At 40.8% G+C, this 22,399-nt stretch overlaps 1 protein-coding gene across 3 annotated transcripts in view; it reads right to left on the bottom strand.

The window, feature by feature from the left end:
* The window catches only part of SEPTIN10 (septin 10), an 83,674-nt gene that overhangs the window by 4,947 nt on the left and 56,328 nt on the right, over positions 1 to 22,399 (bottom strand). For all 3 annotated transcript variants that reach the window (XM_070405849.1, XM_070405851.1, XM_070405850.1), the window contains 2 exons: positions 21,782 to 21,950; positions 3,479 to 3,611 (listed from right to left, as the gene is read on the bottom strand). In XM_070405849.1, coding sequence (XP_070261950.1) covers positions 3,479 to 3,611; positions 21,782 to 21,950 — 302 coding nt within the window. The remainder of the gene's footprint in view (positions 1 to 3,478; positions 3,612 to 21,781; positions 21,951 to 22,399) is intronic.

The following is a 22,399-nucleotide window of genomic DNA, read 5'->3' as shown; positions in this document are numbered from 1 at the left end:
TGTGAATGGGAACATTATTCATATTATGTGGCATTCACAGTTTTGATAGCAACAATCTATTCCATGTACATGAAGCACTCACTCATGGTTCCATTAGTCACTGCAACAGGCATTTATTCAAAAGTATTTTCAAATACTAATCAAAAAAGTTAAAAACAGTACACCGTTTGTGCTCCTGATAACTACTCACCAATGCTCTTAAGACTATCCCCAATATGGTACATTGCTTTATCTTTTGTCAACATTATTTCTAAGAATGTCATACATTCTGATGTTCAATGATCCTTTTAAACTTACCAATTTTTAGAAACAAATGCTAAAGACAGCATTCCTCTTTGATTGAACTATGACACGCGTGTCAGAGGTGACACGCGAACTCATTTTTTTGGTTGATTTGTCTTTGTTAAATGGCATTTAAATATATAAAATAAATATCAAAAATATACATCTTTGTTTTACTATGGTTGCAAATATCAAAAAATTTCTATATGTGACACGGCAGCAGAGTTAAGTTAGGGTTTTTTAAAATGCTGACATGCCGAGCTCAAAAGGTTCGCCATCACTGAACTAGATTATCTTTACTGTGAGTTTTGTGCCTCCCAGTGGCCTTTTTGCCATGACTGCCTGGAAGGTGAGCTGGCTGTGCTCACTGAAAAGTCACCCTGGGCCTCAGTTCTCGGCTGCACCTATGGTGAACCCCTCCTTCCTGCCCTGTATTATAAGTCTTCTTCCTGTATTCTCATGTTCAGGATTATAATGCAGCTGTATTTTTACTGGAAATCATATAGAAGACTTTTGAAAATAAGGCCTAAATTAAATGAAATATTAACGACAGAGTAGACATATATAAAATGGGGAAGTAGTAATTATGTAATGATGGTTATGTGCTTTATTGGAGGGATAAATAAAAACTGTACTTTTCTTGTAGTAGCGGAAAAGGAATGGGAAATCTGCGTATAATACATAACATGCCTCATTAGTACATTCAGAATGATGTAATAAAGATGTAAAAAATACAATATTCAGACAGTATCTTGAGATAACAATTGTTCTGTGCATCTCCCTACTCTAGTTGTCTATTTAATGTTCACAACATTTTCAATTAACTATATAATAAAATCCAGTTTTATACAAAATATAAATTAAGAAGTATTTGTTTTATAACATTGGCAAGGATATTTTAAATAACAAGGTCTCCTAATATGGAATTAAGTACTGTTTTGGGTTACCAAAATTATCTTTTTGTTGGTGACTGCCAGTATCTTATTGACATAACTAACTTTAAAATGTTGGCAGTCAAGTATTAGGATCAAATATCCCAGTTTACCCTGAAGAGACTTGGTTTACACCTACTTATTGCCCCAGTGTAATTATTAATAAGCCTCCTTTCCCTCTAAAACCATCGTAATTAAGGCAATAACGTATCCTGTCTTCCTCAGCCCTGGAGTAGATGATTCTAGTCTCACGGAGTAATGATGATTGACTAGACGCCCTTCTTCAGCAAACTGACCGTAACTCTCTGTCAAGTATCAACAACAGTGGCTTAACAGCATGAAAAGTGGTCATGAAACAAGCAGGCCAGTAATCTACTGTCTCTAAAACTACATAATTAAAAGTTTAGAACTCCTGTGACAACTGATTGTTGGTACTTTAGTTTCAAATTAACTTCGTTTGTTTAATACATACTCTTAAGCATTTGAATCATAAAAATAAAACTCTACAAAGCACCTACTAACAAATAGTATTCCTCTTTTTCTTTCAATCATTTAGTCACCTGAATTTTTAACATCCTTTTAAATAATAAACATTTAAGCAAAATATTATGTGGAATTTTAAAAATTAAAACTTATCTATACACCACTTCTACAACTTTTCTCCTCACTGGAGAGACAAGGAATCCTGATCTATGAGAAACTCTTGAAAGAATTTCACTCCTTGCCGAAACCGGTTTGGCTCAGTGGATAGAGCGTCGGCCTGCGGACTGAAAGGTCCCGGGTTCGATTCCGGTCAAGGGCATGTACCTGGGTTGCGGGCACATCCCCAGTAGGAGATGTGCAGGAGGCAGCTGGTCGATGTTTCTCTCTCATCGATGTTTCTGACTCTCTATCTCTCTCCCTTCCTCTCTGTAAAAAATCAATAAAATATATTTAAAAAAAAAAAAAAAAAAAAAAGAATTTCACTCCACTACCACCTTAAAGACTAATCCACTGATTAAAAGAAAAACCAGCATCCTTATTTCCTACTCATCACAACTCCTTCCTCCTCAATATTTGTATTTAAAAATAGCTACAAAGTAGGGACTAGTTTAAAAGAGAACAAAAAACTAAAGAAAAAGAACACCCAAATGCAATAAGACCTGTGATTTAATTCTGGCTCAAAAACAAAAATCACCAAACAAAAAGAAATAATAATAGACAATCTTGAGACAACTGGGGAAATTTGAATATGGATTAGCAATTAGGCGAGATTAAGGCATTCCTATTAATATTCTTAGGTGTAAATTGGTACTATGGTTATGAAGAAAAATACACCTAACCTTTAGAGATGCACACTGGTGTGCCTAGAGATAAAGTGCCATGATGTCTCAACCAGCGTTCAGATGACCGGGAAAAATACACATGCATGTACATACACACATATACCCGCATACACACACATGCGCAACATACGCACATGTAAAATAAAAATGGCAAAATGTTCCCTACTAAATCTAGGTGTGGGAGGGACACGGGTGTACTCTGGATTCACTTTTCTATTATCTGAAATTTTTCAAAAGACCAAAATTCAAATTATAAGTAGGATATATTAGATTATTTTACCAAACCATTTACTATTTAAATACCAAGTACTGTAAGTGTACTTGACATAATAAATTTGTAAAATTAATTACAAATAACTCTTCAGGGACTCTTGTGTTATCAAGTTCACTTGTATTAACATTTCTGTCTTCTAGAAATTTTTTTGCAGCTCACCCTTTTTGAGCCTCATTTGAAAATGCAGCCATTTACTTAAAAGTAGCCATTGCAATTAGGTCTACAGATCTATAGAAAATAGCTTAACAAATAAAATTAAAATTGTTGCTTGAAGAATGAGAAGCAAACAGAACTAAAGGAATTCACTGCTGATGTTTAGCTGTGCCAAAGGTCATTTAGACCAAACGTCACCTAAATTCTCAAAAAGGGCTTTAGCAAGCCAGAGCTACAACATTTCTGGCTCCTGGTTAAGATACTTAAAATACTTCTTAGTAAACTGGTGCATTACAAGTTCTTGATAAGCCACTTCTAAAGGATGACCATTTGCTCATAATGGCCAAAACTGATTTCAGACTACAATTTTTTAAAAGACTAGGTGTATAAAATAGCTAGTTTTTAAAGAATAACAAGTAGTCTCCAAATGCATCTCAACTAAATTGAGATAAATCCCCCAAATTAATAGGACACCTGAAAAAATGCAAATCCCAACAAACTAGTGTACTTGCCTCTCTTTCAGCTTCTTTTAGTATGGCTTCTTTCTCCTTCACCCGCTGCACAAACATCTGCTTCATTTCATCTTCCTTCCTCTGACGTTCCCCATAAATTTCGTGTCTTTTGGCTTCATAGGTCTCTTGAAGACTAAAAAGTTTTTATAGTAATCTCAGGTTAAAAATGTGGTGTAATAAACTTGCAAAAATTCAAATATCTCAGGTGAAGTCTCATAACTATAACATGTGCCAATATCCTCCCATATACAGCAACCCAAACATGAGATTTCCCATAGCAGGAAACATACAAAGCCACAGTGCTACAGCCAACAGAGCACTAAGAGTTTGAAAACTGCTTTATCAAATCCTTCACAGTAAGTACTCGCATTTTACCTCAAAGGAATTCCTTTCAAAATTTGTTAATTGGCATTACTGTGTCTGGAGACCTCCAAGTCCTGACGTCATCTCTGACTCTTCCCTTGTTCTTATCTCCATATCTGATCACCAAGGCCTGTGAACCTGAAACATCATCTAAATCTAGTCTTCTTTTGATTTCTACAGTTTTCCTATTACAGGCCAACTTGATCTCTGTGATTTTCTGTCTTCACTACTGCAATAATATCCTAATTGATCTCTGCATTTTTAGTTCTCCTTTCTTGAACTTAGTTCTTCTTGCCATTCCTAAGAGTTTTCACCAAAACCACAGAGCTCACTACCTTTTCCTCTGCATTAGAGTTTATCTACAGAATGAAGTCCCACCTCCTCAGAGAGCACTTAAGGAACTTCACAATGTGACCTAATTCCACCTTTCCAAATTCATTTCTTCCAAACAAACCCAAACCCCCTTAGGTCTCAGCCATACCGGCCTATTCACCCCTAAAGCATGCTACACACTTCATGCTTTAATTTGCCGCACCTCCTCAGCTTGCACCTCCTCTGCTTCCAATGCTATTGCCGCCTCCTCTACCCAGCTCTTCCTTAAGGCCAAATTCAAATGCAACTTCCACTCTAAAGTCTTCTCTGATCTTCCCATTTGGAACTAGCTGCCCCTTCCAAGCACTCCCATGGCATTGTGTTCACACCTCTTCCCTGTCATTAATAGCCACCTGCCTGTCCTCTAACAGACAGACCATCTTTATATTTGTAACCCCATTCTGCAGCAGAGCTCTCTAGACATTTCAGTGTGTTCATAAATGTTCATTTAATGACAGAAATTGTCAGGATGTAGAGCCAAATTTAAACGAGCAGAGCAAGGACTGTCCAAAAAAAAAGTGATAAATTGCCCTGGCCGGTGTGGCTCAGTAGTTGGAGCATTGGCCTGTACACAGGTTTTGGGTTCGATTCCCAGTCAAGGGCACGGACCTGGGTTGCAGGTTCAATCCTGGCCCCAGTTAGGGCTCCTGCGGAGGCGGCCAATTGATGTTTCTCTCTTTCTCTCTCCTCCTCCCACCTTCCTTTCCACTCTCTCTAAAAAGAAATGGGGGGAAATGTGATAAATTAAGAAATTTTAGGAAAAGAACCCAAGTCAGTACTTCCGGAAGGAGCAAGCATGTTTAGGCCCTATGCAGTATAACTCTATACAACTGGTTTTTTGTTTGTTTGTTTTTTAACTTTTACAAATTGATTTTAGAAAGCAAGGGAGAGAGAATCATTGCACATCGGGAGGATGCTCTTTTTTTTTTTTTTTTAATAAACACCCTTCATGGTTAAAGAAATTTTGACAAACTGACTCTTAGGGGAATACAAATTAAGGCAGACTGGATCACAAATATGGCCTGCTTTAAAATCAGGACTGTGATTTACAACACGGAGGAACAGTGTAATGCAGGCAAATTCAACACTCTCCTAAATACCTGGCAGGACTAAGGCGAACCAGGCTGAAGAGTAGAAGAACCAAAAGACCATCACTACTGCAAATTTTTTCTTTTTCTTTTTCTTTTTAATTTTTTCACCTTTTTACTAAGAAACCAATTTTTTTTTCTCTTTTTCTTCTTTTTCCATCACCTGATTTTACCCTTTCAATTACCACATTTTTATTTTTAACCAGTATTATTACTGCTACCATTTTACCATTTTTTAAAGTGCCATTTTATTTTCTCTTTATTTTTTTTTGGGGATTAGTGTTCTCCATTCTATTTTCATCGTTCCTTTAGCATTAATTTTCCCTATCTCAATTTCACCTCTTTGCTAAAACCCTCTTCCTTACTTTTCCCCTTTTGGTGTCCTGTTTCTCTTACCCTATTCCTGCTCCAGACTTTCCCAATTCCCTCGTTTTACCCCCTGTCTAATTCCACCCTACTTATATATCCTATTTCCAATCTACTGCTCTAAATTCTTATACACCTATTCTTTATCCTTCTTCACTTTCCAAACATTTTTTTCTCTCTTATCTTTCTATTGTTTTCTTGATTGTTGAATATATTGGGCTTTTTTTTTTATTATTTTTTTTTTATTTGTTTGTTTGTTTTGTTTTGTGTTTTTTCTTCTTTTTTAGGACTGGTTGTGAGGTTGTTTTTCTTTTTCTTTTTTTTTCTGCTGGTTTTTCCCTTCCCTCCCCCACCCCACCCCGGTTATTTTTGTGCTTCTGTTTTCCCTTACCCCTCTGGATATTATTGGTGGTTTGTAGTTTGCATTCATCTCCAGGGATCTGTTGCTGGAATTTGTTGAGATTAGTGGCAGTTCTATTGGAGTTTGCTCCTCATACCAATAGTCTCTTCCCCGCTTCTACTTCATTCTCTTTTTTCGCTCTCTTTTTTTCCCCCCTCTTTTTTCCCAATTCTATTTTTGCACTCCTTTTTTGTTTGTTTTTTTCTTATTTTTCTTTTCTGTTCTCTCTTTTATCTTCTTCTCTTCTTTCTCCCTTATCCCCTAATTCTCTTAATTCGGGTGATCACCTTTATTTGGGGTTATTAATATTGTGAATATACTTGTGTTCAGTGCCTGGTACGTTGTGCCTTGCTCTGTTGTATTTTGTGCCTTTAAATCAACGCAGCAGATCCAAACAACAGCAGCCCCCTGATCACCGCAGCCTCCTGATCACCACAGCCTCCTGATCACCACACCCTCTGTCTGTGGAACAGCAGCTGTACGTGAAGCCTCCCCCCACCAGCCAGAAGAGCCAACACAGCTGTGAACAACACCCACCAGAGGAGCTGCTGCCAACTGGAAAGCAGCTGCTACCGCAACTGTCTGAGCAGCAACCACAACCCAAGGAGCCCCTGCCACCCAGGGAGCAGCCACTGAACATCTCAACATCTACATATGTCAGCGAGATCAAACATGGGTAGGCAAAGAAACCCCCAAAGGAAAGAAAAGGAGGACTCGCCAGAAAAGCAGCTAAGTGAGACAGAGATATGCAACATGACGGAAAAAGAATTCAGAATAAGGTTCCTAGAGTACATGCACCAGATGTTCAAGAAGCAAGAAGAGACAGATGAGAAACTCAACTACTTATGCAAGAAGCTAGAAGAAACAGATGAAAAAATCAACAACTTAAGTAAGTCCCAAGAAGAAATGAAGAGTGACATAGCTTCAATAAAAAGCTCCATTGAAAGTATCAACAGTAGACTGGGAGAAGCGGAGGACCGAATTAGTGAATTAGAAGACAAGGAAGCAAAACACACTCAAACTGTACGGCAAATGGAGAAAAAAATTAAAAGACAGGAGGAGAGCCTAAGGGAGCTTTGGGACAACATGAAACGAAACAACATACGAATAATAGGGGTGCCAGAACAACAGAAAGATGAACATGGATTAGAAAACCTATTCGAAGAAATAATATCAGAAAACTTCCCTGAGGTGGGGAAGAAAAAAGTCACACAAGCCCAGAGAGTCCCAAACAAGGTGAACCCGAAAAGACCCACACCAAGACACATCATAATTACCATGGCAAATGTTCAGGATAAAGAGAGAATCTTACAGGCTGCAAGAGAGAGACGGAAAGTAACATACAAGGGATCTCCCATTAGATTATCAAATGATTTCTCAACAGAAACACATCAGGCCAGAAAAGAATGGACGGAAATCTACAAAGTGATGCAAAGCAAAGGACTGAATCCAAGAATACTCTATCCAGCAAGGCTATCATTCAAAATTGAAGGGGAAATAAGAAGCTTCACAGACAAAAAAGGGCTAAGGGAGTTGATCACCACCAAGCCAGCCATGCAAGAAATGCTAAAGGGACTGGTGTAAAAAGAAGAAATATCAAGCTCAGAAAGAAAACAGCCACACACACACACACAAAAAGAAATGGCTACAAACAAGTACCTTTCAATAATAACTTTAAATGTAAATGGACTAAATGCTCCAACCAAAAGACATCGAGTGGCTGAATGGATAAAAAAACATGACCCGTACATCTGCTGTCTACAAGAGACCCACCTCATTGGAAGGGACTCACACAGACTGAAAGTGAAGGGATGGAAAAATATCTTTCACGCAAATGGAAAGGAAAAGAAAGCTGGGGTAGCAATACTTATATCTGACAAAATACATCTCAAAATGAAGGCCATAACCAGAGATAAGGAAGGCCACTTCATAATACTAAAGGGATCAATACAACAAGAAGATATAACCCTGGTAAACATATATGCACCCAATGCAGGAGCACCCACATACATAAGAAAACTTCTGGAAGATATCAGGGGAGAGATCGACAACAATACAATCATAGTAGGGGACTTTAATACACCACTGACATCACTGGATAAATCCGCTAGACAAAAACTCAGCAAAGAAACAGCAATCCTAAATGACTCACTAGATCAGATGGACTTAATTGACATCTTCAGAACACTTCACCCCACAGCTGCGGAATATACATTCCTCTCAGGTGCTCATGGGACATATTCAAAAATAGACCACATATTGGGTCACAAGCAAAGTCTCCACAAATTCAAGAAGATTGAAATCATAAAAAGCTTCTTCGCAGACCACGATGGCATAATGTTAGAAATAAACTACAATAAAAACAACCCAAAATACTCAAACACTTGGAAGCTGAATAGCATGTTATTAAATATTGATTGGGTTACCGATGACATCAAAGAAGAAATTAAAAACATCCTGGACACTAATGACAATGAAAACACAACCATCCAAAACCTCTGGGACACAATAAAAGCAGTCCTGAGAGGAAAGTTTATAGCTCTACAGGCCTATCTCAAAAAACAAGAAAAAATGGTAGTCAATCATCTAACTCTACAACTCAAAGAATTAGAAAGAGAGCAACAAGAAAACCCCAGAGTGAGCAGAAGGAAGGAGATAATAAAGATTAGAGCAGAAATCAATGAAATAGAGACCAAAAAAACAATACAGAAAATCAATGAAACCAAGAGCTGGTTCTTTGAAAGGATAAACAAGATTGACAAACCCCTAGCCAGGCTCATCAAGAATCAAAGAGAGAGGTCCCAAATAAACCAAATCAGAAATGATAGAGGCGAAATAACAACATACCCCACAGAAATACAAATGATTGTTAAACAATACTACGGGCAACTCTACTCCAACAAACTAGACAACCTGGAGGAAATGGACAAATTCCTAGAAAAATACAACATTCCAAAACTCAATCAGGAAGAATCTAAAAACCTCAATAGGCCAATAACTGTGGAAGAAATTGAAGCAGTCATCAGAAAGCTTCCAGCAAACAAAAGCCCAGGGCCAGACGGCTTCACAGGGGAGTTCTACCAAACATTCAAGGAAGAACTAAAACCTACCCTCCTCAGACTACTACAAAAAATTCAAGAGGAAGGAACACTTCCAAGCTCATTCTATGAAGCCAGCATCACCCTAATACCAAAACCAGGTAAAGACATCACAATGAAAGAGAATTACAGGCCAATATCCCTCATGAACATAGATGCCAAAATCCTCAACAAAATCTTAGCAAATCGGATCCAGCAGTACATAAGAAGGATCATACACCATGACCAAGTAGGATTTATCCCAGAGATGCAAGGATGGTACAACATCCGTAAATCAATAAATGTGATACATCACATAAACAAATTGAAAGAAAAAAACCACATGGTCATATCAATTGATGCAGAAAAAGCATTCGACAAAATCCAACACCCATTTTTGATAAAAACTCTCAGAAAGGTGGGAATAGAAGGATCATACCTCAACATAATAAAAGCCATATATGACAGGCCCACAGCCAACATCATACTCAATGGACAAAAACTAACACCATTTCCCCTAAGAACAGGAACAAGACAGGGATGCCCACTCTCACCACTCCTGTTCAACATAGTACTGGAAGTATTAGCCATTGCAATTAGGCAAGAAGAAGAAATAAAAGGCATCCAAATTGGAAAAGAGGAAGTAAAACTGTCCTTATTTGCAGATGACATGATATTATACATACAAAACCCTAGAGACTCCATCAAAAAGCTACTAGACTTAATACATGAATTTGGCAATGTAGCAGGATACAAAATTAACCCCAAGAAATCTGAGGCATTTCTATACACCAATAGTGAACTTTCAGAAAGGGAGATCAGAAAAACAATCCCATTTACCATCGCACCAAAAAAATTAAGATACCTAGGAATAAACTTAACTAAAGAGGTTAAAGACCTCTACTCAGAAAACTACAGGACGTTGAAAAAAGAGATAGAGGAAGACATAAACAGATGGAAGAACATACCATGTTCTTGGATTGGTAGAATCAACATCATTAAAATGTCCATACTACCCAAAGCAATCTATACATTCAACGCACTTCCCATTAAAATACCAATGGCCTTCTTCAAAGATCTAGAACGAACTCTCCAAAAATTCATCTGGAATAAAAAAAGACCCCGAATAGCTGCAACGATCCTGAGAAAGAACAAAGTAGGTGGGATCTCAATGCCAGATATCAAGCTGTATTAGAAAGCCACTGTTCTCAAAACTGCCTGGTACTGGCACAAGAACAGACATATAGATCAGTGGAATAGAATAGAGAGTCCAGAAATTAGCCCGAACCAATATGCTCAATTAATTTTTGACAAAGGAGGCATGAACATACAATGGAGCCAAGATAGTCTCTTCAATAAATGGTGTTGGGAAAATTGGACAGACATATGCAAGAAAATGAAACTAGACCACCAACTTACACCATACACAAGAATAAACTCAAAATGGATAAAGGACTTAAATGTACGACAGGAAACCATAAAAATTCTAGAAGAATACAAAGGCAACAAAATCTCAGACATATGCCAAAACAATTTCTTCACTGATACAGCTCCTAGGGCAGTTGAAACTAAAGAGAAAATGAACAAATGGGACTACATCAAAATAAAAAGCTTCTGCACAGCAAAAGAAACCATCAACAAAACAACAAGAAAACCCACCTCGTGGGAAAACATATTTGCCAACGTCATATCTGATAAGGGCTTAATCTCCAAAATTTATAGGGAACTCATACAACTTAACAAAAAGAAGATAAACAATCCAATCAAAAAATGGGCAAAGGATCTAAATAGACACCTTTCAAAAGAGGACATTCAGAAAGCCAAGAGACATATGAAAACATGCTCAAAGTCACTAATCATCCGAGAGATGCAAATCAAAACAACAATGAGGTACCATCTCACACCTGTCAGAATGGCCATCATCAACAAATCAACAAACGACAAGTGCTGGAGAGGATGTGGAGAAAAAGGAACACTTGTGCACTGCTGGTGGGAATGCAGACTGGTGCAGCCACTATGGAAGGCAGTATGGAGGTTCCTCAAAAAATTGGAAATGGAACTCCCATTTGACCCTGTGATCCCACTTCTAGGAATATATCCCAAGAAACCAGAAACACCAATCAGAAAGGATATATGCACCCAGATGTTCATAGCAGCACAATTCACCATAGCTAAGATCTGGAAACAGCCTAAGTGCGCATCAGTAGATGAATGGATTAGAAAACTGTGGTACATCTACACGATGGAATACTATGCTGCTGTTAAAAAGAAGGAACTCCTACCATTTGCAACATCATGGATGGAACTGGAGAGCATTATGCTAAGTGAAACAAGCCAGTCAATGAAGGAAAAATACCACATGATCTCACTCATTCATGGATAATAAAGACCATTACAAACTTTTGAACAATAATAGATACAGAGGCAGAGCTGCCTCAAACTGACTGTCAAACTGCAGTGGGAAGGCCAGAGAGAGTTGGGGGGCAGGAGGGAGGGGAGTAAGAGATCAACCGAAGGACTTGTATGCATGCATATAAGCATAACTAATGGACATAAGACACTGGGGAGTAAGGGAGGGTAGGGGTTTGTCAAGGGTGGGGGGGCAAAAAGGACACTTATGTAATACCCTTTGTAATACTTTAAGCGAAAAATAAAAAAAATAAAATAAAATAAAAAAAGAAAAAAGAAATTTTACCAATTTAAAATACTATAACTGGAGAAGTAAATATTTTAAATATAGAATTCTGTAAAAGTAAGGAAAAATAAAGAAATGTTGCATAGTAGTTACCACGGCTGCCAGTGAATGTGCGGTACACATAACAGGCATTCCAAGGAACACCAGATCCTGAACACTGTCTGAGAGCATGGATGGACCCAGAGAACACCATGCTCAGTGAAATAAGCCAGTCAGAGAAAGACAAATACCATGTGGTTTCATTCATATGTGGAATCCAAAGAACAAAATAAACTAATAAACAAAATAGAAACAGACTCAGATAGAAACTGACAGCTGTCAGATGGGAGAGCCAGGCAGGGCTAGGTGAAAAAGGTAAAGGGATTAAACAAAAACAACAACAACAACAAACACAGACAACACTATGGTGATTGCCAAGGGAAAGGGGGAATGTGGGGAGATGGGAGAGGGTAAAGGGAGGGGGGATAAATGGTGACGAAGGAAAGACTTTGGGTGGAAAACACACAATACAATATACAGATGATGTATTATAGAATTGTACACCTGAGACCTACATAATTTTGTTAACCAATGTTACCCCAATAAATTCAATAAAAATTTAAAAAAGTAAAGCTTATAAATGTACAAAATGCTCTGGATAATCATATAAGTGCTTCAAATTCAAGGAGGCATGCTGAAATTAACTTTAACTAAAAGCATTTTAATTTTTAACAGGTTTCTTATTTTTCTGTATTTGTTCTGGTAGTATTTTAAAGAAGCCTCTAAATCTATCAGGTTACTTTCACCATTTTCAGAAACCTCACCATATTTTGCTGGTCCTACACTGGGCTGGTAGCCTTTAATGACAAACTTGGTTTAAATAATGTCTTGAATTCTTATCAAATGTAAGTTTTAAAAAATTATTCTTAATCTACTTATATAAATACTTGGAATTGCTTAGGAGGAAAAGAAATCTACCCAGTAAAAAGACTTAACATCTGTTGAGTAGCTGTTAGCAGCTAGTTACTTGTCTGGGTTCCTTTCAGTAATTCCGTGGCAACTAAGGGCAACCGGGAAGAACATGCATTAATACTCTGCTTTACAGGTAAGAAAACTAAAGAGAGGTACAGTAATCTGCTCAAAGTAACACAGTTGGGATACGAGCCAGAGCCAACCTGCTCGAAAGCCATCCTAACTGCCATGACAGACTACGCTGAAGTCTTAGCAAAAGATAACAGAGATGGGTGCTCTACATTTCCACCTCACCACAGCGCTTTCCCACGTGGACAATCAATACTAATAGCCTACGTCAGGGGTCCTCAAACTACGGCCCGAGGGCCACATGCAAATACAAATATTGTATTTGTTCCCATTTTGTTTTTTTACTTCAAAATAAGATATGTGCAGTGTGCATAGGAATTTGTTCATAGTTTTTTTTTTAAACTGTAGTCTGGCCCTCCAATGGTCTGAGGGACAGTGAACTGGCCCCGTTTAAAAAGTTTGAGGACCCCTGGGTCATCACACCCTCACGCATCACGCCCTAACGTCGTCACAAGATGGCCATCACAAGGTGGCCATGTGCATAGCAGAGGCGGGGCCCGGTGGAGGGGGCAAGTCGAGGCAGAGGAGGGCAGTTGTGGGCGATCAGGTCAGCAGAGGAGGGCAGCTGTGGGCAATCAATCAGGCCAGCAGGGGAGGTCAGTTGGGGGTGAACAGGCCAGCTGGGGAGGGCAGTTAGGCGTCGATCAGGCTGGCAGAGGAGCGGTTAGGGGGCAATCAGGCTGGCAGGCAAGTGAACAGTTAGGAGCCAGCGGTCCTGGATTGTGAGAGGGATGTCCGAAGGGGTCCCAGATTGGAGAGGGTGCAGGTCGGGATGAGGGACAGCCCCCCCATGCACAAATTTTGTGCACTGGGCCTGTAGTGTAAATTATAAAGTTAATTGCAAGTACAGAAGTCTTTCAAAAGGCGGTAAAAAAAACCCTTAGAGCTGAAAGGAAATGGTTTATAAAGTTAGTGTTATAAAAGTAATGCTTCCATTGTTTACTATCAAACAAAAATGAAAAATAGTTTCTTGCTATACTATTCTAGTAGCTTGTTGTCATGAATGTTTAATGTGATGTATTACTATAGTTGCAAATATCATTGATTTAAAGCAAAGTTGAAGACCAAACAGGAAGAAAAAAATGCTCAGATGCTCATGTTCACCAAGAAAACCACTGCAGTCCCTGCACTTTTGTGCTCCATGTTGGTCCTCATAAACCTGATGGGCTTTTTCTATTTCTACTGTTGACTAAATACTTACAAGTTCACTATTTACTTATAAACACTTTCAAAGACACAACATTGTATGACATAAAAGATTATGTCAAGCCCTGGCCGGCTTGGCTCAGTGGATGGAGCGTCGGCCTGCGGACTGGAGGGTCCCAGGTTGATTCTGGCCGGGGGCACATGCCTGGGTTGTGGGCTCCGTCCCCAGTGTGGGGTGTGCAGGAGGCAGCCAATCGATGATTCTCTCTCATCATTGATGTTTCTATCTCTCTCCTTCTCCCTTCCTCTCTGAAATCAATAAAGAAATATATATTTTAAAAAAAAAAGATTATGTCAAACACTTAAGTCTAAAATACTACCAAACCTTCCACTCAAACGTTAGGTCTCACACACTTCAAGGACAGTGATTTGTGTACACATTTTAAAGGTGATTGACTGTAGGAGCAAGACTGGTTATGTCCATCTAAAATAACTTGGGGATTTAAGTAGGTTTATAAAAGCATGTTTCATACAGCTTAAATAACTGAAGATCAGTTAATTAAGATGCTAAGAACCTAATGCCAATTACTTGAACTTCATAATAAACGGATAATCAGTGCAGGCAGATTAGGACACTATGACCTGGCAGAAGTACTCAATAAATGTAAATGAAAAACAAGCTAAAAGAGTAGCCATGAAGAAGGCTAATAAAGAGAAAGAAAGGCCATCCTAAAAGGTTTATGTAACTATTTTTTTTACTCATATATACATAGTAGAGGTCCGGTGCACAAATTCGTGCACAGGTGGGGTCCCTCTGGGTGGCCTGTGGGGATTAGGCCACCTGCAGCTCCTACCTGCCACACCCACTCATCCCAGCCCCATTGCGCCTGCCGCAGGCTCGCGCCCAATCGGTCCCAATCAGTAGAGGCTGTGCCACCGCCACAGCAGCATTTGCCAGCCCTGCTTCAGTGTCCTCCCAAGGGATCGGGCCAAAACTGGCTCTCTGACATCCCCTGACAGTCCCGGATTGTGAGGGGGTGCAGGCTAGGCCGAGGGACCTGGTGCAAGATTGGGACCAGGGAGGGGCCGCGGGAGGGCTCCAGGGCGTGTCCAGCCCATCTTGCTTAGTCCTGATTGGCCAGACCCCAACAGAAAAACTAACCTACCGTTCAGAGCGTCTGCCCCCTCATGGTCAGTGCATGTCATAGTGACTGTCCACCAGTTGACAGTCTGCCCCCTGGTGGTCAGTGCACGTCATAGCGAGCAGATGAGCGGCCTTAGCATATCATTAGCATATTATGCTTTGATTTGTTGAACAGTCTACCAGTCACCAGATGACCGGACACTTAGCATATTAGGCTTTTATTATATAGGATAATATTAAGGGACTGACTTACATGCCAACTAAAGTATAGTGACTACTAGAGGCCTGGTGCATGAAATTCGTGCATGGGTGTGGTCCCTAGGCTTGACTGGAGATCAAAGCGTGAGCATCTGGTGTGGAAGGGTAGGTTCCAGCTGACCTCTGGGCAGCACTTGGGCCCCCAGGCCCCCGTGTACCCCTCTCCGTCCGCCTGAGTCATGGTGCCCGAGTCCCCATGCAGAAATGTGGTGAACATGGCCAGACACTGTGGGCCGGGGTGCAGCGTGGGCCTCTGGACTGCCCAGCAGCACCGCATGAAAGCCAGGTGGGCAGCATGCTCTCTCCTGGCTTTGCAGACCGGCTCCAGCACAAACCCACGGGGAACCAGACCAGCCCCTGCGGACCTGGAGGCTGCAGCCCGACTCACCCGGAGAGGTCACGCGGGTGCAGAACAGGCTCCTCATGTGCATCCAGCACCTGAGCATGGGGTTTTCCCTGGTGTCCCAGGGGAGGGTAACAGGGGGAGTGAAAGTGACCTTGGTGGACACCCCGCATTTTCACCCCACCTCCATCCCCACCACCCCCGCTCCCAGGTAGCCGGCGAGAGGCCGCAGCCCACTGCCCAGGTGCCACGGGAGGTTGGTCCCCACCATTCACCCCCAGTTCCCTGTCCCAGCTGGGGCCTGGCCTCGATAGGGCGATTAGGGCCTGCCAGCTACTAGTCACCATCTGCGGGGCGATTGGTCGGGGCCAGGCCCTGCACTCGGCTCCCTCGGCGCCTGGGCACCAGGCGGTGGCCCTGCCCCCCACCTCCACCACTGATTGCCATCTGCGGGGTGATTGTGGGGCGATCAGGCTCCCGCTCTCACCCGCCTTGGCTTGGTGCCGCTCACTCACCTGCTCCACCATCCTGCCACGGTCCTGTTTTTGTCAGGGCCCATCGGGGCCAGCAGCACCTCCATTGCTGCCAGCTGCCAGCACCAAGTTGCTGATGCCCGCCATGTTCCGCACTGCCTCCTGGTGGTCAGTGCATGTCATAGCAAGCTGTTGAACTCCCGGTCAAGGGGACAATTTGCATATTAGGTTTTTATTATATAGGACTGTTATGTACACCCCAAATTAAATGGGAAAGATTTCCCAGAAAATAGAATGTAACTTCTTCAAAGTACAAAAGTAATACCTTCCTAAGATATCTTATATTAATAAAAGGCTAATATGCAAATTGACCGAATGGTGGAATGACCGGTCACTATGACTCGCACTGACCACCAGGGGGCAGACGCTCAATGCAGGAGCTGCCCCCTGGTGGTCAGTGTGCTCCCACAGGGGGAGCGCTGCTCAGCCAGAAGCTCTGAGCCAGGCTCATGGCTGGCAAGCGCAGTGGTGGTGGTGGCGGGAGCCTCTCCCGCCTCCGTGGCAGCACTAAGCCAGCAGTCAGACATCCCCCTAGGACTCCGGGACTGCGAGAGGGAACAGGCCAGGATGAGGGGACCCCCTCCACCCTCCAAGTGCACGAATTTCATGCAATGGGCCTCTAGTCAGGCTATAATGAACTATGGAAGCTATATCAAATAATTTATCCACAAGTGAGAAGAGACATTCTGCTGCTCCTGACCCAAGAAATCCAGTAGGAAATGCCTTCTGTCATAAGGACAGCAGGCATGAAAAGGGCAGAGCCTCCCTTACACTGATATCTAGTTCTCTATTTTTCTTGCTTGTCCTCTGCAAGCAACCTACACTCACTGCTCTGTACCCAATCTGTGTAACTTGGCCTAAATTGAAGAAACCCCTTTTCCCAATTTTCCATTCTTCATCTGATCAATAAGCAGATACATCCCAAACTGATAAAATGCTCAAAAAATGGTCTGAGCAGTCATTGACTCTGACTGCTCACCACCTGCCTATCTCCTTTTTTAAAAAAGTATTTTTATTGATTTCAGAGAAGAAGAGGAAGAGAGCCAGAAACATCAATGATGAGAGAAAAACATTGATCGACTGCCTCCTGCACACCCCCTCCTAGGGATCAAGCCTGCAACGTGAACATGTGCCCTGATGGAGAATTGAACTGTGACTTCCTGGTTTATGGGTCCACGATCAACCACTAAGCCACACTAGCTGGGCTGCCTATCTACTTTTGGTATTATTACTCTGATTCCCTTTTGGAGTGCTACCTCTCCGCCATGGGATATAGTCTGGCAGGACAATTAATCAGGTTCATCCCAACCTAAGCCAAAACATGGGTACATGTCAAACTGGGCTTAGTGAGCACTTCATAGCCCATTCCTGTGGTATGGACTATTGAGCAGAGAATAAAAAGGCTGGAAATGGTTTCAGTTCATTCATTCCGCTCCCAGCACTAGGATAAAACTGGTTCCTATTGGTTCTAAACCAGTGGTTCCCAACCTTTTTTTGGCCATGCCCCACCTAAGCTTCTTTAAAATCCTGACCCTCCCCCAACCCGTGACATAATTCCTATTCCTATTCATAAGGAGGAAGTCTAAAAGGCCATTAACTTGGTCTAAACAAGCTTCCAAAGAACATGGCATCCATGAAAGAGAAAAATAAAAGAACGAAAGGACAGTTGCAGTACTGAGGAAGAAATCACTAAGAAATTATTTATTTTTAAATTAAGTTAAATGAAAAAATAGAAAATAAAGTTTCAAAACATATAATAGAGAACTGAAATGCATAAATATGTCACAATATATACTTACATACTGTATATGAGGCCCCTAGAACCATAAGAAATGCAAAAAATTCACTGTTAACACATTCTCAAATTACCCTCTTAAAAATCCAATTGCTCCCCTGTGGGGCGTGTGTCCCATGTAGGGAACCACTGTTCTAAACATTCCCTTTGAATCTATAGATCTTGGCCTATGTAGTCTTCCAACTATTGCTCTTTTTGTTTTAGATGGAGTGGTCTCCATTATTTTCAAAGGACTGGAAAGGAAGCAACTGGATTGTACTGCACTGCTGTACTTCCACAGCAAAAACCTGATCCTCAACTTCAACACAGCTGACCTCTTCTTTTTTTCTTGAGACCCTCTTCACTTGCTAGTTTCCCTCCTTCCTCTACCCAAGGCTTCTCAGTATCTTCTGCCTCTCCAGCTGACAAATATTAGAGAAACTCAAGGCTGTTTCCAAGGCACCTTTCTTTCCAGATGTACTTCTCTTTCCAAGTAATCTCATCCATACTCATATATTCAATTAACCATCTTAAGCTAATTTCTTTGGTCCAGCCCTCTCCTCTGAGCTCCAAATAAATATCCAAAGTGCCATTTGACATTCTCACTTGGATGTTTCAGAGGAAAATTAAAGTCAACAGGTACAGCACTAGCTGGTTTGACTCAATGAATAGAGCATCGGCCTGAGGACTGAAAGGTCCCGGGTTCGATTCCAATCAAGGGCACATGCCTGGGTTGCAGGCTTGATCCCCAGTAGGGGACGTGTAGGAGGCAGCCAATTAATGATTCTCTCTTATCACTGATGTTTCTATCTCTCTCTCCCTTTCCCTTCCTCTCTGAAATCAATAAAAATTTTAAAAATAGAAAAATAAAAAAGAAATAAAGTCACAGGTACAAACCTCAGCTTATGATTTCCATCATGCTTGTTACTGCTGTCCTCCCACCCCTCCAAAAAAGTTAGTCTTCCTCCAGAGACACCTACCTTGATGAATGGTACAAACATCTAACTGGCCAATGAAACCATAAATACAGGAGAATAGAAGTCTTCCTCTAGCATTTTCTGGCATCCCCTACCTTTTTATTTTATTATAGCTAAACAATCACTAAGTTCTTTCAGTTTCATCTTTTAGATACTTTTCAAACGCAACCAGTTCTAATTTCATTGCTGTTTCTTTAGTCCCAGCCACATCTCCTAACTGGTTTGTCCTAAGCATCTTTGTACACTCCAGAGGAGCAGTTAGGCGTCGATCAGGCTGGCAGAGGAGTGGTTAGGCGTCAATCATGCTGGCAGGGGAGTGATTAGGGGGTGATTAGGCTGGCAGGCAGGCAAGCGGTTGGGAGCCAGCAGTCCCAGATTGTGAGAGGGATGTCTGACTGCTGGTTTAGGCCTGATCCCCGAGGGGTCCCAGATTGGAGAGGGTGCAGGCTGGGCTGAGGGACACCGCCCCCCCTGCAGTGCACGAATTTCATGCACAGGGCCTCTAGTATTTAATAAGCAACTTTAACATGTCCCAAACCTCTCAATTACCACACACAACACCCAAAATCTAGCCCTTCCCCAATCTTGCTCATATCAATAAACATCACCACCATGAATCCAGTTTCTTAGGTCACAATTAGTGACTAGAGCAGGGGTGGGCAAACTTTTTGACTCGAGGGCCACAATGGGTTCTTAAACTGGACCGGAGGGCCGGAACAAAAGCATGGATGGAGTGTTTGTGTGAACTAATATAAATTCAAAGTAAACATCATTACATAAAAGGGTACGGTCTTTTTTTTTTTTTTTTTTTTTAGTTTTATTCATTTCAAACAGTCCGGATCCGGCCCGTGGGCCGTAGTTTGCCCACGGCTGGACTAGAGTCATCCTCAATTCCCCTCCTTCCTTTATGTCCTATGTCCAACCATCAATGAGTCCTATTAACTTTACCTTCAAATCACATATCCTAAGTATGCTTCTGACAACCTCTACTCCATTCTTCAATCCAAGCCTCTACTTCTCATGCCTGGACTAGTAAAGTACACTCCTAATTTGGTTTCCGCACTTCCACTTCTGAGCACATTCCACACTCTCTTTTCCACACAGGGCCAGTGTCTTCCTCCCACTCCCACCTCAGAAGCTCTACAAGGGCAGGGTCTCGGTTTAATTCCACAGACCTTACATGCCCACTGACTAGCATCATCCTGGGCAGACAGCAGACAAACAGTTAAGTATCTGCTAAATGACTGAACTTAGGATATTACTTTAAATGCAGATTCTTGGGCTCCATCCCTAGAAATTCTGAATCTGTATCCCTTAGTCATCCACAGGGTGACTAATGACCGACCCACCTGGCAACCTGAATCCAATTCTTGGAGTCTTTCAAGGCTGTCCTACTTGCTCTCACTCAGGATCTGTGTCTCACTAATGCACACAGAGACCTCTGAATTGACCCTGAGACTTGAAAGAATGAAAGACAAAGCCTCCTTTGGGAAACATAGAGCAGTGGTTCTCAACCTTGGCTGCACATTAGAATCACCAGGGAATCTTTTTAAAATCCTGATTTCTGGGCCTCATCCTCCGGAAATTCTGTTTCTTTGTTATGGGGTGGGGCCACAACATTAGTAACAAAGAAACAGAATTTCCGGAGGATGAGGCCCAGAAATCAGGATTTTAAAAAGATTCCCAGGTGATTCTAATGTGCAGCAAAGGTTGAGAACCACTGCATTAGAGGAATCAACTCTAGGTGACTTATCTTCAATAAAGAACATAATCATTTTACCAGAACTGGCCCAGAACTGGAAGTATAGCATTCCTGAATAGGTGAGCAGAGATTAAGTACATAAAATGCTTCCAAGAAATAAAACACTAATTAAATCCATAGATTGAAAAAAATTTAAAAATTTAATGTCATTTATTAAATCTTCCCAAAAGTCATTTGCAATAGCAGCATCAATTTAATTTCTTCTCTTCCTTCCTTTTGTTTACTATGGTGCAATTACTAATAGCCAGAAAAATGACTGAAATACAAATAGTCAGAAGGAGAAGAAATCCTTAGTTTCATAACAGAGTTTAAAATAGTTTAAAGATCTCATGCTTTCCTCCTGGAATGCTCTGTCAAATCTGAATTAGTGTATTTACGATTAGAGTTTCATGTTTACATATCTTAAAAAAAATGGGATGCAGCAGCATAAAAAATTACATTTAATGTTCATCATAAGAAGGTCATCAGGTTCTAAAATTCTTGTAAGTACATTGCAATATTTAGGACACAGTCTAATTTCTAACTCCCTATAAGTACTTTCATTCTTTCTTTATTTTCCTAAATTTAAGTCATTCTAAAAACATTCATCAGGACAAAAACCAACAGTTTTTAAATTTATTTAATATGATTCCCATTTCAACTTTCTTTTATAATAATATGCTTTTTTTCAGGTAAATAAAAAACAAAACCAAATTAAAAGTTTTTCTTTAGTTATTCATTTCAGCACATACTGAAATAATAAGCTTTTACTATATGTTCTTCCTTTTATGTGATGACTTAGAGACCCTTAAAAACAAGAAGGCTTTAAGTGACCTAAAAGCACAATAATTAATCAATATCAAATGGTTCTACTTCATATTGGGAGATTTCTGAAAAAGACATTCTCCATCCTCTGAATAAATAAAGAAGTATAATCCCCACTTACCTGAGAGGCTTATTCTCTGGGCCCACATCCGCAAAGCCCATTTCCTCCAGTTTGCAACGCCTGTACAGTTCATAATGCCTCGTATGGGTCTGTTCTCGCAGGTCCTCCATGTTTGTACAAATGAGCATTTCCCGAAGCTTTACAAAGTCACAGTGGTTTTCATTTTCCACTGGCCAGAAAAACGAGAAACAGCAACACCAGTTTTTAATTACGGACACAGAATTAGCATTTGTTGAATGAGTAATTAAATGAAAATATCTGAAATAACAAACAGGAAAATGGTAAGTCCGATATCTGTACAAGTAGCCAAGGAAGAAACTCTTGCATAAGATACTAAATTATAGGCAACATTAATCTGATGGCCAGATTTGCTTTAAATTTAGTAGCCAATGGATAAACAGGAAATAGGAAAGAAATGTATTATATTATGTTATCACGTGCTCCAGTTATTTCACTAACATAGTGCTAACCGTTTACAAAACATCTTCAGGATACTTCACATAGTGCTTAAAAAATATGTAACATCAGCCCTAGCTGGTTTGGCTCAGTGGATAGTGTCGGCCTGTGTCCTGAAGGGTCCTGGGTTCGATTCTGGTCAAGGGCACATGCCCGGGTTGT

The sequence above is a fragment of the Myotis yumanensis genome, unplaced genomic scaffold (genome assembly GCF_028538775.1).
Source record: "Myotis yumanensis isolate MYYU_CA2020_CCGP unplaced genomic scaffold, mMyoYum1.0.hap1 SCAF_2, whole genome shotgun sequence".
Classification (NCBI taxonomy): domain Eukaryota; kingdom Metazoa; phylum Chordata; class Mammalia; order Chiroptera; family Vespertilionidae; genus Myotis; species Myotis yumanensis.
The sequence above is the reverse complement of the archived record's forward strand: the minus strand, read 5'-3'. Positions and strand labels throughout refer to the sequence as shown.